Here is a 20,000-nt window from a genome sequence, read left to right on the forward strand (position 1 = left end):
AGACACTTTTCGCCTGGAGATTCGTTTTAAGGAGTTTACTGTTCAGCCACACCCTCCTGGTTTAGGTCAAGTCATGACTTAAGTTACCAAAAAGAACAAGTTTCGTTTTGTTTTAGCTTTTTTCTCCTTTCTTTACTTTTGCACTTCAAGAATATAAGAGCTTTGAGGTTCATCTATAAACACTCGAAAAGGCAATAATAAATAAAAGCTCCTACCTGTTAGCTCGCTCTTTCTATCAGTAGGTAGAGTACAATACTCGTAGTTCCTAAACTCCTTTAAAAGAGGAGCACCGCCAAAGAGATCAGCCTTCAAGGAATGTGAAATATAAATACCGATTACATTAAAATTATGATTACAAAAACAATCTGAAGGACTAGTTTAGCTGGCGCTGAATCAAAATTCTATAATTTAATACTAGTTCAAGTATTATTAAATTGGAATGTTAAAACACGAGCCACCTGGAATGGATGCACGCCAAACATTCAAGGTGACCTTAAAAGTTTGGCAAGTTGAAAATATAATTATTTAAAAAAACAACAAACAAACGAGCTTGCAGGTACATACGCGGCTAATGATTCGGTGATTTAAAATGAAAATGAGAAACAAAAAAGTAATATGTTTTAGGACTGTTTAGCTCGAACGTTAACAAAACGTTTAGGTTTGCTTAGTATACGTGTATAAGAACTCCTTTACAAAAGGCCGGACGTTTTACGAGGTCGACTGTATTAAATTCTTGGCAAGACTAGGTCAGTAAATACCATAAAAGGAAATGAAAATAAACAGGAGCACAAGATTAACTTAGAATATTCGCTAGTTAAATAAAGAGCGCAACGCACGGATCTCAGAAAACACAGTCTACTGTTCAGCTCTCGTAATGCCGCATTGTCTCACGGGTTTGTTGATTCTCTGTATTTCTGGAGTATCACTTGCAACTACCACCTCACCTCAGCAGCAAAACAGTGCAAAGATAAAAGATTTATGTGAGGTAAGATATAATTGTCCTGCTTCAGCTGATATTTCTTTTGTCTCCACGCGTAGTGCGTAAAAACAGCTTGAAAGGTAAATTTTCCATCACTTCCCTCTCCGAAAAAAGTGTTCTCACTTACCTTAAAGTATTCGAGCACAGGTTTTATACCGTGTCACTTAAATGGAATCGCAGCTCCCATTTCATTAATAGATAATATTGCATCCAAGCATCTTTTTGTATTCTTTGCGTTCTGAAATGGGCTGTTTATCTGAATAATCCCCTTTTGTGACCTGGTCAATGTCTATCTTACATTGATAAACTCGATCTTGGAATTTCGGGTGCTTTTCTTTGTCGATTCTTTGCTTATTAAAATCCAAGATCAGATCAAACGACGATTAGATCAAGTATACTGCTTTAGACCGGTCAAATGAAGAACAATCTTGCAATACGATATCTACTGGAAAGGTAAACCCTTACAAGTTGCGTAGCAGTCTTGTCTTGAGAACTAGAACAATGTAGGTCCTATTTGTATTGCGCAATTTTACCACTCCGATAAAACAAATAAAATTGATCGTTTAATCCATGCCTCGGGTAGATAAATGGCCGTATAAAGATGAGAAGTGTAGTCAAACAGCTGATGTATGTACTAAAATTGTTTCAAGTTACCTCTAGCAGTTTTCACACTTTTCGGATCCGTAGTAAAGAAACGCTTCGGATCACATATCCGGTATTGGATGAGATCCAAAGAATCCACCTCGGTTTTATTAGAATCCGAAAAAAACGGAGGTGGATCACTGTGGATCATTTAGACTGATTAATAATCCACTTTTGAATTTTATTAAAGAAACGCACCCTTAATACGCTGTGTCAGCCTACCTGTCTATTTAATTAAGAGCGCTATGTATGACGCATTGGCGTTACGTTAAATCACCCTGGTGACGCGATGACCTGCATGCACGGCATGCACCACCACCCAGAATCACCTTTATACCACTTACTACCTCACACACGTGCTAGCCATACAATTTGCACAGTAGGCACAATAATAGATTGCAAACCAGCCTTTTTTTTTTCTTTTTTTTTTTTTCTCAAGCTGAAATCGGTCTAGTGTAACGTAAGAGTAGCATAGGAGCCTCACGCGCCTGAGGCGAGAGAAGCAAAACCGACTGCCCGTTTTCCATACAATGAGTTCGTTCTGACCAGGGGCTTCAAAAAATGTCGTCGAGCTGTCAAAAATCTATTCAAAACTTCACACTCTTTGTAAATTTGATAAATACGGTGATTGATTTCGCGAGAGAATAGCACGTGTTATTGTTTGCACTTGGCTTCGAATCTTGTGATTAACGCCGCTGTATCCAGTAGTTCATCCAAAGTAGCATTGAGCGTTGTTTCCGTGTGCAATGTAGTGTTTTCAAGAAGAAAAAAAATGAGTGGAAGTGGTAGTACACCGACAAAGCCTGTGCCTGTTTCTCGAAGAGGGAGAAAGCCGAGCCCAGCGCTTCAGATAATTGTAGAATGTGCGACTGTTGTTTCATGACAGTTCGACAATTTTAAGAGTGGATCGATAAGCTCTGAAAAAATGTTTATTGCCGCTGCTAGAAAAAAAGGTCAAACGTTACCAAAGTTGGCCGACCTTCTGATAAACAAACTTTTTGATGTCCTCGACGAAGGACAATCTTTCTCCGCAAGAGTTTTCTCGCCGTGCGGAACAAAGATTAGAAAATGCGCTGCGATGCCTTCGCAAATTAGAAAAAAACTGAACCCGCCAATGAATAATGAATTCATCACAGTAGGAAACATCGCGAATGACTTGTTGGAAACATAACTTCACACCTTTTTAACAGCTTGTATCAAAATTTATCTTGTGGGAATTGCCCGTGGCTGGGAGAAGTAAGCAATTCAAACGAATATAAAGTACATATGCAAAACGGACAGTCCGTTTTTTTAGCGTCTCTCCCTAGTCTCGCTCTCCGTTTTCATCCTCGCTCCAGACCTCCGCACTTGAATACGCAAAAATATGCACTGTTTTGAAGTCTACCACAGTAATACCACCCTGTCATTGTGCTGTACGGAAAGGAAGCAAAGTACTTAGTAAGAACGTAGTTTCCGCCCTGAAATTAGCCAGTACTTTCTCTCATACTAAAATGTAACCTTCACTGAAATTTCCTTTGAAGTTAAATTCGTCCGAGTTCAACATGAGCTGGTTTTCATATGTTTCTATGAATCCCATTATCGCCATCCTTTTCTACTAACCAATAACACTTAAGTTCTTTAAACACGGGAAAGTGCATTGATCTCCCTCAATACATGTGTTATAACCGGTCACAGCTAGAATACCTATGTTTGGGGGATTATGGAATTTAGAATCTATTTCTTTCTTCAGCTCTCCATTTAACTACAGTTGCTTATTTTCAGAAATCCATACTTGGTCATGGGTTTCCTGGTATTCCAGGATCAAATGGCATGCCGGGAATGCCTGGTACGCCGGGGCCGCAAGGACCCCAGGGAAGGGAAGGCGAGAAAGGACAGATTGGTGATAAGGGATCACAAGGAATGCCGGGTCCAAGAGGAGACAGAGGACGCGAAGGGCCTCCTGGGACGAGCGGACCGCCAGGAATGAAGGGCATAACAGGTGAACCAGGAATTCTGGGAATGAAAGGAGAGCAAGGCATTGTGGGAAATCAAGGAAGAAAAGGAGACAAAGGAGAGAAAGGAGAAAGCGTCAAAGCAAGTCAAGCAAGTGTAGTACCTCAAACCAACTGGAAACAATGTGTGTGGAAATCGGAAACCGAAACTGATAACGGGAAGATCAAGGTAAACAAGAAATATGCTAAATAATTGCTATGGATGACAAGACAAGACGATCTCATTTAATAGAAAATTTAAGGTTTTGCTGAAATTAACTTGGAGTCAATTAATTAGCTCAGAGAAGATAAATCTCCTTCTCCTTCCCGTGATCATTACTCCGTTTAACCTCTTTCAGTTGATGATTATTTCCTTTCCCATTTAGTATTACAAGAGTAGAGACGTTACTAAATAAATTTAAATTGTTTTCCAGGAGTGCGCTTTTAACAAATTAACATCTGATTCAGCGCTCAAAGTCTCATTCCAGGGAAACATGAGGGTCAATGGTGATACTAAGTGTAATCGGTGGTATTTCAAGTTCAATGGAAACGAATGTAGTGGACCAATGACGATTGAGGCTGCTGTTTACAACAACTGGTCATCTGGGAACCATAATCTGTTGCATCATCGGTCATTTGAGGGATACTGTGAAAACATTCCACAAGGCGCCGTGAGAGTGGAATTATGGGTAGGAAAGTGTAGTAGTGGCTACACCCTGGGTGATGCTTACACCGGATGGGAGTCAGTGTCCCGGATAATGATTGAAGAAGTATCTAGGCCCCAGTCATAGTCTTCCCCAGTCTTCGGCCAGGTTTTTTATTTTTATTTTCTGTTTTTTTTTTTCTACAGTCGCTGAACACCAGTGTCAAGGGTTTGCACGATCTCTGCATGTGTAATTCCCATCTTCATATTTAAAACTTAACTGATAAGTAAAAAATGAGTCAGTTTTTTAACAATTCAGGCTATCCTATTTCTTGAGATCGACCATTTTCGTGGAATTGTAAACTTGGGGTAAAAATAAAGGTCTTAGAATTTTTTGTTTACCTGAAACAAATGAAAGGCAAGCTAAGACCATGGCTTCCTTTGGAAAATGTTCTAAATCATACTTTTCTTGAAAAATAAGATAACATTTTGGTACTTAAACAAGTCTAATGAGACGTATTTAACCAGACACGCAATGTTAGTTCTCTGCGCACAATTGACTCTGATGCGTGTTCGATATAGGTGTAGCTTTAACCTCCACATTGAAAGAAAAATTGACAGGAAAGAAGATTAGATCAAAAGAGGAGTAGGAAACCTGAACTTTTCCATAGTCGTGATCCGAGTGATAGACCATTTCCGGGTCACGCCAAAAAAAAAAAAAAAAAATACTGCCTGCTAGTAAAATTTATAGCAAAAGTGAAAGAGTTGAATGTAATTAAAGCATAACTTGAGTATTCTTCTATTCACAGTTGCATCTGTTGAAAGAAATGGGACTTTACTTTTCTCTCTTTCTTGTAATAGAGAGTCTTTGTTATTGTTCCTTTTTTAATTGTGTTAGTGCGTTGGCTTCAAATGTACATCAGATTTTTAGTAAAAAAAAAATATATATATATACACATGTCGTCTTTGTTACTTCTACCGAAGCCAAATGAGGTTGAAATTTCCGCTTCTTTGAAGGTTGAAAAGCAAAAATAATCTATTCTATCTATTTTATATGTTGGCGACGATCTGATTGGTGAAAATCGACTTAAGAAAATTGGCCATGCGTCCAGCTGTCTTTTGGGGGAGGAGGGCGAACTAATTTAACACATCGGAAACAACAGATGCCACGGACGGGCAAAACTGAAGATTGAAACGGATTGAAATTAGGATTTCTGAAAACTGTTCAGCCTTACAGCTTTTCAAAGTTGATCCCTACTGCTTGCAACTTCAAAAATATTGCTCGGGAGACACATTTGTTTGTCTCTGATCTCTGATTTTGTCATTTATATGTAATTTCTTTGCTTTCTTTAAGTTCAATAGCGATTGAGGGCGACTGTAATTAGCAAAATTAAACAAAATGAACTGGACTGCCGTGACACAGCCCCTTTAATTGACAGTTTTGGATCAGTTAAAAGAAATAGGACGTTGTTTTTCTTTTGATAGAGTTCTCCTGATTTTTCACTCATATTTGTTAGTGCATTCAGTTTCCTTCAATGTGCAAGGCTTTCAGTAAAAGGTAATTTTACTACACATGTTTTTTATTTTTTTATTTCCAACGAATTAAACCCCAATTAGGTTCAAATTTCTTCATTTATCTCTGATCAGGTTTAATTTTGACTGACCTTCCCGGGAAGAAAAATTTTTCTTGCAGCCTGCTCGATCTGATAGGCAGACAACGATCTGACTGGTAAAAATCGACCTTCGCGAATCTGCGCGTCCAGCCCTCTTTTCTATCGGTTGAGGAGTAACAAATCAAGTTCCTAAAAAGAGGCTGATGGTAATCAAGCAAAGAATGTGATGAAACTCATGGAAACATACGCAACCTCATTTCCAGCCAATACACAAGCTCATTTCCATTTTCGTTCTTGATTCTTTCTTGATTCATGGCTCAAATATAAATAGGTAAACTTTTAACTAGAAGTGTCTAACAATAATCATCATCTTTATTGAGGAAACTTTTTCATAAAAGATATGGTTTTCAAAAAGGACCTCAAGGAACTTTCATCGGAAATGTGGAGAATGGTACTGGACATATTTTATAAAATATCTAAGACAGTACGCACGCTCTGATTAGCCAAGAGGCGTGACATCAATATTTTTTTCTCTCTGTTTTGTTTGATTGTTTTTAAATTGTCTGTTTCTTTTTCTTTCTTCCCCTTTTTTTACTCCTTTTTTTTTTTAACCGTGAGCGTATAAGGAAGCTATGCGTATACGTCGGTCCCAACATGTATCGTATGACTCTTGTCTTCACCCCTGTTAGCCACTGTGGCGACCGGGCTCGAATCTCAGGCTTGGTGAATAAAAAAAGGGTGTTTTCTCATTAGGGGAGGTGGGGAAACACGGTGTTTTACAGGAGAATACCAAATAACCAAACGGGCGTGAAATTATTCCCTAATTTCACGAGTATACCATTTGATTACCTATTAATATCATGGGTGATAGATAGATAGATAAGTAGTATCTGCTCCGATTTTAAAACAAATCCCAATTCTTGCGAGCAAATCCAGGCGATCAACATCTGTCATTTTACAGCGAAAACTTTAGCAATTCGTCACGGTATGGAACTACGTGAATAACTTGTTGAAAACATTACTTGACAGCTTGGTGACAGCTTGCATCGAAATTTGGCCAATGGGAATTGCCCGTTATGCAAAACCCTCGACTTCGTCTTGGGTTTGCATAACTGTCTCGAATTCTCCCAGCCCCTCTAGTGTTTACATCAGGCTATGCAAACACAGGAAAAAAGTTTTCTATTGCTTTTATAAAATAACTTTCCCGAGAAAAAAACGCAAAACTTTTTGTTTTGGCACTGATTAAAAGAGAAATTCTTACCAGTCGCAAAGTCTTGTACACGACGTCTTGCACGCGTAATCAGTTCTTGTTTTGCAAAAAGATGCTATTCAAAATACGGATTTTTCTCGCTTAAACTGTCAGCTTAAGCGAAAAAAAATTGACACACCTTCTTTGTAACGATTTTCCAAGTTTCAGCCGACGGAGGAATTGGTAAATAAAGTAAACTTGTTGAGTTTTGAACTCGAAAACTTTTTCAAATTCGTGCTTGCGTGATTAGCGCGCGAAAAGCAAAAAATCTTGACGCCACAACCATGTTTACATACTCTCATGCAAAGACTCCTCTCGGCCAATCAGAGCGCGCGTACTATCTTAGTTATTTTGCAAAATCTAATAATCTATCAGTAAGTCCGCTATCTTGTCTGAGATACCTCAGTATGATGGCGGCTAGTATAAACTTCAATTGCAACTTTCGGATCACCTTCGAATCCTGTGAAAAATTCTTAGTGTATTTTTAAATTTTCTATCAGCTACCTGACTCATTTTTAGTAATGCTTTAGCAAATGTAATTAAAACTACGCCCCAAAACCCCCGTCCCCTGATCGACCGGGACAAAGCAGAGCATTTGACAAGCATTTACTGCTAAAGTTGTAAAATGCCTCGCGACCCAAGGCCAACTCCTCCAACTGAAATTAACGACCTTGAATTCATAGATACTCAAGTGTCAGTTGATTTTCAGGCCATGTTAATTACCATGTCGAGTCACGTTTTTATGTTTTCACGTGATCGAATTCCTTTCTCATTGCTGACTTTTCAGGAATCATAGTTTTACAGTTTAAGGAGGCTGAAACCGAAAGAACTTTCATCGATTATCCTTCCGCCAACAAAAATTCGTTCCTTCTTGTTAAAAGAAAACGCCATTGTTCGACTTGGCCTAAGAAACGCTCAGAAATGTGGCGTATTAATCCTTATCGTTGGATTTGCAACTCTTGACCCAGCCCACCTCTGTGGAAAGTGGTGGTGATGGTCAAAAAAGGAGGTACCGGTAATTGGGGGGAGGGGAGAAGCGTGCATAATGTTTTACTTTTGTCTACCTTCCGTTTTCTACTCTCCTCTATATGATACTATAAGCGCCTACAGGAAATTAGACAACACATACGGAAGTTAATAAAGCGGATAACGGGAACGCGGAGCAAGCAGGAGAATCGGGTAATGGAATGGAATCGGGAATGGGAAAATGCAAAATGCATGGGAACAATGCAAAGAATTGGAAGAAGCTGCTTCTTAGAGGTTGCAACCTCAAACCTTTTACAGTGTTAAAAATTGAAACGAAAACAAATAGTGGTAGTTAAGAGATAAATTGAATAGAAAGAATACTTGCATGTATAACGGCCCACTTCAACAAGAATGTGGCACGTAACACTGATCACAGTTCGCAGGGTTCTGGTTCAGCCCTCAGCATGGTTTAGTATTTCGCTGTTTCCTGATTCTCTGTATTTCTGGTGGTTCACAAGGAACAACCAGCTAGGCTCAACAACAACAAAAAGAACAGATAAAAGATTCATGCGAGGTATCGAATTATTATTTTGCTTTAGTTGACATTTCTTGGTGAAGGATAGTGCTTGGAAAAAAAACCGCGTGAACAAGGCCTGCTCGAAGATTAGAGCAACTGTCAAAGTGCTAGCTTTCTGATAGCCTATCTTAATCTCTCTGCGCCTATTTTTGAGTGAAGATATTGCGTAAGCCGAATCTTTACTGTAGTTTAACACGTCTAAATTTTCACAATCCTGTTTCAACTTTTGGTCTCACTGCCTGTTTTTTTTTTCTCTTCTTCTTCTTCTGGGAACTCTAATCTGCATCATCATCGGTCATTTGAGGGGTACTGTGAAAACATCCCACAAGGCGCAGTTAGAGTGGAATGATGGTTAGGACAGTGTAGTGGCTACACAAAGGGTGATGCTCACACCGGATGGGAGTCGGTGTCCCGGATAATGACAGAAGAAGTATCTAGGAACCAGTCCTAATAAGGGCGTCTTGGCTTCCAAAAGAAATTAACAGTTTGTCCTTCCAAGTAATTTTTTCTTGTTTTCTTGTTTTTTTTTATTTTTTTATTTTTTTGTTGTTTTTGTGAGCGGAATGAATGTTGTGTGCGTGTGTGTTAAGAAATTCATATACAAATATAGAAAAATATGACGCGTGTGGAGGCAATTCATTTCAGCGTAAGCATCGCCGGCTCAAGAGTATCAGTATATCTCTTGTTTTGTTATTCACTCTGTTTTCTATCCTTGCGTAGAGCAGAGCTCATACTAATAACTTAAACATTTGAACAACAGAAAAGAACCAAAACAGATTAACCTTCAAGGGATGTAAAACTTAAACACCGATTACCTCAAAATCATGATCAAAGAAACAATCTAAAGGCCTTGGCAAGGCTTGCTGGCGCTGAATCAAAATTCTAATTTAATACTTAACACCACCGACCTTGCAGAAGTAGATACACTCTAAACATTTAAGTGAGGTCATCTTGAATTGTTGGCATGTTAAAAACAGAACAAACTCGAACAAAGTATACCTATAATAAATAAAAACGAAGCAACAAGTATCTTGCATGTAACATTGTATCAAGGTCTTAAAATTCTCTTTTTTTTAAATTAGGCATTTTTTTAGTCATATGATCAGAACAAACAAAACGTGCGTGTCCATGGGTCAGTGGGAAAATTATCTGATGGTGTTAAGATTAAAAATAGAAAGCACACCTATGTTTTGGGCTTGTTCAGCTGGAGCTTGACCAAAATTTCAGTTGACTGCTCACACGTACTGTTTACCCACTTAAAAAGGCCGGATATTATTTAGTAGATGGCTGCATTAAATATTTAGTTGTTCGAGAAAGAAATAGGAACAAGGACCAAATTAGTAACGACAAATATTATTCCCATAAGAAAATGCAAATAAGCAGTTAAGAAATATTCGTTATCCAATAAACGAGCACAAAGCACAGATCACAAAACATTGCTGCAGCATTTCGCTTTCCCGTTGATGTATGTTTTTCTGCGAATTCGCTGGGAACAGCCAACTAACCTCAAATATTTTTTACTCTCGATCAAATGTGATTAAATTAAATGAAAGTAGTGGTGACCTGTTTCTGCTAAACACTATAAACAGTGACCTTAGAGCAACACAAAGCTTCAAATTCTTAATTTCTTTTATGTTTTAATAACTCCACTTCAAATGGAAAATAAGGGAAACATACATTGTATTTATTTAAGGGGTTTCTTGGAACTTTTATCTGACGCGTACTTTAAATAAAATGACTCGAAGATACAATAAAATAAGTAAACCAAGAAAATGATGAGTAAAACAAAACAGATTCTTTGAATAAATGCGTTCTTTTGCCAGAACCATCCTATGAAACCAGCGATCCAGAACTGATCTCAAATTCTTGAATGCGAATAGGTAAAACAGCTTTATTTTTTGCTGCCTTAAGCGGCTACTTCATAGTAGATGGAAAAGTTGCAAAGATGGAGGAGAGAATATCGATCAACAATTTTATTAGAGCATAAGCATTGTAGAGGGAAATTGCTATAAACACGCGATGAACAAAAGCTAAAAACAATTGTCCTACTTCCTGTATTGTACATTGGATACCCCAATCTGTGAAAGATCTTTTGTTCTTTACCCCTTGTTATGACTAAATTAGCTAGATAACTGGACGATAACAATCTTTTCTGTAATTGTTATTTTTATTATTTATTATTATTATTATTTTTTATCCACAAACATTAAAAATAGATACACTGACCGGGAATCGAACCAGGGCTTCCCGCTTGGCAGGCGAGAATTCTACCACTGAACTGGCACCAGAGCCCTATTAAAAACTGACTCGTTGCCTTTAAAGATGCGTTGTGGTTAAATTTTTGTGGTGAAAAGAGAAAAGGAAAAGAAAAAAAAACAAAACAAGGCAAACACAGACACACACACAAAAAACAAACAAACAATCAAGCAAAAAAGGCAAGGTAGAAAAGGGTATCAGATAAACCAGGAGTAAGCGCGCTAACCTCTTCAGGGGGGCCTTGGTGCGATGGCGGGCTATCAAATCTTTACCTATGGACTTTTCACTTTAAATTCACTTTCCTGTTTGTAAAAAAAGAAAAGTGCAAGAGATTCGCGCATAATTGAATGGTAAAAAGAAAGAAGGAAGCCTCGTTGGAGTGGATTATTGATCGACTAAAAAAGTACCAAACCAGCTAGCCAGCGAGAAAATAGAAAAACTATCAGTATTCCTTTTCTAGATAAACTGTAAAAACGTTTGACTAGAGCTTCTATTTTACAAATTTCTACTTATAGTTTAATTTCCTGGACGTGCTGAAATTCTTTCTATTGTCTAATATTAAAAAACGTTCAGAAAGAAAGAAAAAATCTGGAATTATGTTTCTCAGTTTAAAATAAACTATCATTAGTATTGATTCGATCAGAGATGGATTTATAGTTGCTCCATGGCGACTCTTTGAGTATCTCTTACTAGCAGGCCAGTTTGCTGGTCCTTATTATCTCCGTATTTTAGAAAAAAAAGAGGAACAACAGCCAAGGTTGAGCTTGTTTAGAAACTCGACCTACGTACTTAGCAGGGAAAACTATGAGGAGGTCACGACTTGATATTTTTGGCGTGCTAGCAAAAACAAACTTCATGTAAAAGAAACAATAAACGACAGCTATCATAGCCTCCCCGCAGACGTCCTTTGGGGTTCGTTTGTCACGCATTCATTTCCCCACGTCCGTGGGGAAGAAACGAATGCTTGACAAACGAACCCCAAAGGACGTCTGCGGGGAGGCTACAGCTATCAGCGCTATCAAAATATTGATGCCCTTGTAAATAAATTACTAAACTTCGCTTACGTGCGCGTTAACGAAAAAAAACAAAACAAATTTCAGTTTAACTTTGAAAATATTTGAATTCAAGAAACGGGAATGGTAGTGATGGTGGACAGTAGATGCAGAATAACGGTTCTGTCCATATCATAAATAGAGAATACTTCATGGAAAGTGCTGGCGTACGGTATTTACGCACGAGTTGTTAACGTATCAGAAATCGAACGAGTGAGCGCAGCGAACGAGTAAGATTTCTGATACAAAAACAACGAGTGTGTAAATACCGTACAAAGCCCTTTCCATGTGGTATTGTGTTTATTATATACATACTGAGACATTCATCATTTTGGCGGCCTTTTTATTTTAAATCTTTCAAAAATGCTAAAATTTGCCGCTACACACTTACCGCAAAATGACAACGAAAACGAATTATCAGCTTTTTAGTAAAACCATTTGTTGAAAACATGAATGACGGTGAGGATATGAGGTAATCCAAGAACCATGAGTAATCTTAACTGTTTGTTCTCAATGCACAATTGAAAATGAGTGAATTTAAGTAAAATGGCCGGTTTCAATATAAGCTTAAGCTTAAATAAAAGGCAAAGTAGCTCCGACGAAAAGCACAACAAAAGCTTACGTCTCGTTCTGTTTATCCCTTTCCGCCGTTGTTTGGCCGGCTGTCTACCGTTTTCTTTATCGACAGTGAAACAAACGAAACTACTCCACTCCATTACCGAAATGGTTTTCACTTTTTTTTAGCGAGAAAAACTCTTTGACTAAAACTTTTCTCGTTGAATGTGTGCGAAGCGGCGCTGCAAGCTGCAATAAAAGGCGGGAATTTTGGCGCGAAACTCACACACCTCTGTGGCTTCTAATTGGACGTATCATTTTTCTAACACGTGATAAAACATCGTTCGCGATTATGATTGGACGTATCATTTTTTTCACGTGTGAAAATCATCGTTCGCTCCTCTGATTGGCTTGAACTTATTTGCGTACGAAAATTTACGACATAGCTTTTTGGTGAGTATTTCTCAGTATGTATAAATTATGATAATGAAGTATTTATGCCGCACCGTAGCGGTAATTTGGGGAGCACTCACTGAAGCTACAACAGAGATGGCACTGGAGTGTTGGGCCAATTATTGGCCACTTGTCTGAGTGGTAGTTTAATTGACTGTTAATACTAATAATAATCGATAATACTAAACAATTTATTAATTTTTAGCAATGGTGGGGCTAGAAATTCGCCCAACTGCAAAACTATATTATAAACGTACAGAAGGTCTCCGGACAGATGGCAAAGGAGGACGGAGGGGAGAGAAATATTTTTTTGCGCCGAGATGTATTTATCGTGGTAAAAGCAAGGAGGAGCGACCGCGGGAATGTTTACAGTTGTATGCTCCCTTAATAGAGCGATGAAAATGATTACCCCTTGAAAGAGAGGTTAGGTTAACACGAGTCGCATGACCAACTATGCAGCGAGACAACCCCTGAAGACCGTCTGAAAGACATACTATAGTGTCAACATAAAAAAAAAAAAAAACATTATGCCTTGGCATAGCGTTTGATTTTAACTGGTTTTGTGGTTACTTATCCGTTTTCTCTCCTTGCGAAGAGTTCATTACTTATGATAAATGCTTAGCAACAGAATCTTCAAAGAATATTACTTATGAACTTTGTCAGGTTGAACTTGCGTGGCTGGCGCTGAATTAAAATTGTAACTTAATAATAAGCACCAACCACCTAGAAGTGGGTGCTTTTAAGAGGTTGCAACCCTAAATTTTTTGCGGGTTAGAACTAAAAAAGAAAACAGGCCATCATCAAGAAAAACGAGTTAACAAATATCGTGCACATAACAAGGTTACTTCAATTGGTTAAAATACGCATTTGTTTCAGTACGATATCCAAGTTGTCAAACGTGCAAACGTATAATGAGATCGTTTAAAAAAGGTTACTGCAAAAAAAAAAATCGAACTCAAACGAAACGTGCACAGGTAAACGATATGGTTGGTAAAAGATACGAGGTAAATGATATTGTGATTTAAATATATCATATAAAAATATTTGAAACTATAACCGCACGTATAACGACTCACTTTAAAAGGGAAGCTTGTTCAAGAAGGAAAACAAACAAATATTTCTACCATAAAAGGAAACGAAATAAAGAGGTATCCGCAACATTAAAACAATTAAAAAACAAATATTTGCTATTTAACTGATGAGCACGTAGCACTGATTTCAGTAATCGCAGTGTTCTGGTTGAGCTCTAATCATGGTTCAGTATTTCGCTGTTTTCTTGGTTTTCTCTTTTTCTGGCGGTTCACTGGGAACAACCACCTCACCTCAGCAACAAAACACCGCAAAGTTAAAAGATTTATGTGAGGTATGAAACAATTATTCTGTTTTACCCGATATTTTTGTGTGTCGGGCACTTGGTTGAAAAGAAAATCGCATCAAAAGGTTCCGCAACGGAGTTTATATTTGCACAATAAAAATGCTAGCTTCGACTCTTCTGTGGTTAAGTCTGTGTTTCAAACTTTGCCTCAAAGGTTGGTCTCATGGATTGTTCTGACCTACCAAGTTTTATAGAATTTTTTTCGCAGTTTCTCAATAATAGACGGGTAGCTATAGACGGCCGTGTCCTGTCAATTGAATTGAGGGTGGAGCTCTCCTTTTTGGCGTTGTTTATGAAGGGAAGCAGCAAAATGAGCAATTGTCGCAAAAGAAATAATTGAGAAAAAATTATGTCAGAAAATCACTTACAAATATCGCAAAAATCGCAAAAATAACAAATCTAACAAGAATCAAGACCTCCAGTTCAACAATCAGTTGCGCTAGAAACTTATTTAGAGGAAGTTAAAGTTCAACTCGCTGAGATTGAACTAATCAAGCCACGAAATAACTTGCCTTTCAAAGAGCGTAAAGCGCTTAGAGAATTAAGATCAAACTCAGAAATAATCATAAAAAAGGCAGACAAGGGCACAACAACGGTCATCATGGACAAAACAGATAAAATACAAGAGGGCCAAGTTCAGCTTGATGATAGCAAAAACTACATGCCCCTCGAAACACCAATGGTCCAAGAAACCTCTCGAAGAGTAGAAGAGATGATCAATGATCTCCACCAGGGAAATCATATAGACGCAATGACCAAGAAGTGGCTTTCTCAAACACCTAGCCCACCGCGTATACCATTATTTTACACGCTAACAAAGATTCACAAACCAGTTTTAACTGGTAGACCTATAATTTCGGGCTGCGATGGCCCAACAGAACGTATATAATCATTTTTAGACCACATCCTCAGCCTATCGCTAAAGTACAAAAATCCTACCTCAAAGATACCACACAGTTTATCAACTTTATAGAAAAGAGGAAAGTTCCAAACAACGCGATCCTAGTTTCTATGGATGTTACCAGCCTGTACACCAATATTCCTCAAGAAGAAGGAATAAACACTGTATGCAAAGCATATGAAGCCTTCTATAAGAACGACACACCCATTCCTACAAATTCACTCAGAAGCTTGCTTAGACTTATACTACAGGAGAACTCCTTCCAGTTCAATGGAAGAAACTATCTCCAGACTCATGGTACCGCAATGGGAACAAAAGTGGCAGTTGCTTTTGCCAACATCTTTATGTCCGCGGTAGAAACAGAAATTATCAATAAAGGCAAGATAAAACCCCTCGAGTGGAAAAGATACATCGATGACGTGTTCTCCCTGTGGGACACAAACAGAGAGGAAATAGACCAATTCATTTTAGAAGCAAACAGGCACCATCCTACCATAAAATTCACGGCTGAAATATCAGAAGAGAAAACAAACTTCCTAGATACTACTATCTTTAAAGGCGAGAGATTCTACAAAGATTCAATCTTTGACATCCGTACGCACTTTAAACCGACTGAGACATTTCAATATACGCATTTTTCCTCCTGTCACGCTCCAGGCGTGAAAAAAGGATTTATCAAAGGCGAAGCCCTTAGGCTCCTTAGAACCAACTCTTCAAAGGCAACATTTAAAGAAAACGTTAAAAATTTCAGATCGCACTTGCGTGTCCGAGGCTATCCAGATAATCTGGTAAACAAAATCCTCGCAGAGGTCAAATTTACAGATAGAAAGTCGGCACTTCAACAAAAGCCGCAAAAAGTGAAAAACGGATTAATGCCTTTTGTCACACAGTACAATCCATCACTGCCTAACCTTAAAAATATTTTAATGAGCAAGTGGCATTTAATCGAAAACCAACCAATGCTGAGAGAAATATACAGAGAACCACCTCTCATCTCCTACAGGAGAGGAAAATCTCTAAAAGACATACTTGTTAGAGCTAAACTCTAAAGGTCAAAGACCTATTACATCACGAAACAGCGGGAGTCGTGTTTAGCCTGTCAACCCCTTTTAACCAAGAAGAACCCCGAAATGTCCGCACATATCGCAAAAATCGCAAAAGTAACAAGGATTTTTCTTGCTAGCTAAAAACACCCATGACAAATATTGCAAAAATCGCAAAAATAACAAATCTAACAAGAATCAAGACTTAGAAAAAAAAAAGAAACCAAGAAGAACCCCGAAATGTCCGCAAATATCGCAAAAAATCGCAAAAGTAACAAGGATTTTTCTTGCTAACTAAAAATACCCATGACAAATATCGCAAAAATCGCAAAAATAACAAATGTAACAAAATTCTAGACTTAGAAAAAAGAAGAAGCCAAGAAGGGCCCCGAAATTTCCGCAAATATCGCAAAAATCGCAAAAGTAACAAGGATTTTTCTTGCTAGCTGAAAACAACCTTGACAAATATCGCAAATATGGCAAAAATAAAAAATCTAACAAGAAACAAGACTTAGTAAGAGAAGGAACAAAGAAGGGCCCCGAAATGTCCGCAAATATCGCAAAAAACGCAAAAAAAACAAAGATTTTTTCTTGCTAGCTAAAAACACCCATGACTAATATCGCAAAAATCGCAAAAATAACAAGTCTAACAAGAATCAAGACTTAGAAAGCAAAGAAGCCAAGAAGGGCCCCGAAATGTCCGCAAATATCGCAAAAATCGCAAAAGTAACAAGGATTTTTCTTGCTAGCTGAAAACACCCTTGCCAAATATCGCAAATATGGCAAAAATAACAAATCTAACAAGAATCAAGACTTAGTAAGAGAAGAAGCCAAGAAGGGCCCCGAAATGTCCGCAAAAATCGCAAAAGTAACAAGGATTTTTCTTGCTAGCTGAAAACACACTTGACAAATATCGCAAATATGGCAGAAAAAACAAATGTAACAAGAATCAAGACTTAGAAAGCAAAGAAGCCAAGGAAGGGCCCCGAAATGTCCGCAAATATCGCAAAAATCGCAAAAGTAACAAGGATTTTTCTTGCTAGCTGAAAAAAACCTTGACAAATATCGCAAATATGGCAAAAATAACAAATCTAACAAGAATCACTTTCTTTGTTTCTTCTTTTTTCTAAGTCTAGAATTTTGTTACATTTGTTATTTTTGCGATTTTTGCGATATTTGCGGACATTTCGGGGCTCTTCTTGGCTTCTTTGCTTTCTAAGTCTTGATTCTTGTTAGATTTGTTATTTTTGCGATTTTTGCGATATTTGTCATGGGTGTTTTTAGCTAGCAAGAAAAAATCCTTGTTACTTTTTGCGTTTTTTGCGATATTTGTGGACATTTCGGGGCCCTTCTTTGTTTCTTCTCTTACTAAATCTTGTTTCTTGTTAGGTTTTTTTTCTTGTCTTTCTAAGTCTGGAATTTTGTTACATTTGTTATTTTTGCGATATTTGCCATGGGTGTTTTCAGCTAGTAAGAAAAATCCTTGTTATTTTGATTCTTGTTAGAGTTCTTATTATTGCGATTTTTGCGATATTTGTAAGTGATTTTCTTACGTAATTTTTTCGCAGTTATTTCTTTTGCGACAATCGCGAAAACAATTTGCTAGCAAATTTTTGCTAACAAGATCGATCCTGGAGATAAGTGCAATTACAGCGGGAATTTAAGCTACAATGTCGACCAGGAACTAAATCAGACTGTGCGAATTCGTGAGTAATAATACAGAAGTGTATATCTGCAGTCAGTGCAATAATTCAACCACCAATCGGTTATGCTCTGAATGTTTAGCTCAAATTTTTCCATTTAATCACTTAGATGATACATCTTTTGACCACGTAATTTTTGAAAAATATTTACGGTACTGTTAACTTCAAAGCTGATCGATTGGAAAACCTTTGTTTTAACCCTTTGGATTATTTTCATCGTGGTAGCGATCTTACTGATCTTGATCCAGACTGTAATTTTCTCAAAGAAAGCTCTAGTTCTTGTTATTACTTTTTTGAAGGCCAGCTAAATGAATTACTGGTGAACGAAAATGACTTAGACTTACCGATCTTACATTTAAATGCACGTAGTGTGTATGGTAATTTTGGGAAATTTAATCAGCTTTTAGGGTTAGTCGATCCCAAACTTTCAGTTATAGGTATATCTGAGACCTGGCTAAACGACAGCACTTTAGATCTGGTCGATATACGTAATGGCTATAACTTTGTCTCAAATTATAGGGTAAACAAAACAGGCGATGGAGTTGCCCTTTATTTACTAGACGAATTCGAATTCAAAATTAGATCAGACCTAAAACTTCACACCCAAGTTGCTACGAGGCTATTTCAATTTGCAGAGATCAATATCCCTTGGGGAAAAAATGTCATAGTTGGCACTATTTATCGACCGCCCGATGAAAATGTAAATGACTTTTTGGATTAATTGAGAAAATTGTTGTCTACTACTTCTAGAGAGAATAAGATCTGTGATGTCATGGGCGATTTTAATTTAGATCTTTTACGGCATGAGTTACATGCCATTACAGGAGAATTTGAAGAGCTTATGTTTTCTCGCCTACTTTACCCCATGATCACAAAGCCCATCCGTATAACATCTAACACGACCTCTCTTAATGATAATATTTTCACTAATAACGTTACTTGTCTATCTGTAAATGGACTGATTGTAAATGATTTATCTGACCACTTGCCGATTTTTTCAGTTAGCCGGGGAAACTTTGATTACGACACTTCCACTAAAAGAGAAAGCATTGTTGTCCGTTATTTCAAAGATGAACATGTAAACAATTTTCGTTCCTCCTTAGAACGTGTTGATTGGGAGAATCTTGATGAATCAGATGCCAATTCAGCCTATGAATCTTTTGCTAATAAATTCAGTGAAGTATATAACAAAAACATTCATACCAAAACCATTCAACTTAAGTATAATGTTCAAAAATCATGTCGTAACCTTTGGCTCACTTTATGTAAAAGCCTTTTGAAATCCATAAGGACTAAAGCTAAACTTTACAAAAAAAAATTCTTAAAATCTAATTGTCGCTGTTGAAAAGACTTATAAAACTTTTAAAAATAAGCTAAATCACCTAATACGGATTGTGAAAAAAAAAATTGTATGATCATAAACTTGCAGCCTCCAAAATGATATATAAACTACATGGAAAATCCTTAATGAGGTACTTAATAAGGGCAAGTCAAAACTAACCTACCCCTCTTGTTTTAAATGTAATGGTGAGCTTATCTCTGATCCCACTTCTATTGCAACCAGCTTTAGAAAGTATTTTTCTAACATTGGTCTCAATCTAGCAGCTGGGATCTCACCCTCCACTGCAAACTTCAGAGATTTCTTAAGCCAAAACACAGAAACACCTTTGGAATTTCAGCCTCTCGCGGCTGATGAACGTAAAGCCATAGTACATAGTTTTAACCCTTATAAAGCTTCTGGAGTGGATAATATTCCAATGAGAATTATTAAACTCAGTATCGACATTATTGTTGAACCCTTAACTGAAATTATTAACCTATCTTTAGAAAGTGGGTGCTTTCTTGATACCCTCAAAATCGCAAAAGTTCTGTCTATTTTTAAAACCTGGTGATCCAGGAGAGCTTGAAATTCTCGGCCCATTTCCATTCTTCAAGCTTTTTCTAAACTTTACGAAAAGTGGTTTATAATCGTATCTAAAAAATACTTAACAAATCATAATCTTCTTTATAACAATCAGTCTGG

The 20,000-nt window shown here is 37.5% G+C and overlaps 2 protein-coding genes across 2 annotated transcripts in view; both read left to right on the plus strand.

Moving 5' to 3' along the window:
* The first annotated feature begins 869 nt into the window (after positions 1-869).
* LOC140930805 (uncharacterized) lies at positions 870-5,085 on the plus strand. Its single transcript, XM_073380519.1, has 3 exons — positions 870-985; positions 3,383-3,781; positions 4,026-5,085. Exons 1-3 carry the CDS (start codon positions 875-877, stop codon positions 4,380-4,382), a joined length of 867 nt encoding a protein of 288 aa, XP_073236620.1. The 5' UTR covers positions 870-874; the 3' UTR covers positions 4,383-5,085.
* A 9,114-nt stretch (positions 5,086-14,199) lies between these two features.
* The window catches only part of LOC140930819 (uncharacterized), a 14,665-nt gene continuing 8,864 nt past the window's right edge, over positions 14,200-20,000 (plus strand). Inside the window, exon 1 of the mRNA XM_073380532.1 lies at positions 14,200-14,318. Within this exon, the coding sequence (XP_073236633.1) occupies positions 14,208-14,318 (111 nt within the window). The 5' untranslated portion in view covers positions 14,200-14,207. The remainder of the gene's footprint in view (positions 14,319-20,000) is intronic.

This window comes from Porites lutea, chromosome 3 (genome assembly GCF_958299795.1).
Source record: "Porites lutea chromosome 3, jaPorLute2.1, whole genome shotgun sequence".
NCBI lineage: Eukaryota > Metazoa > Cnidaria > Anthozoa > Scleractinia > Poritidae > Porites > Porites lutea.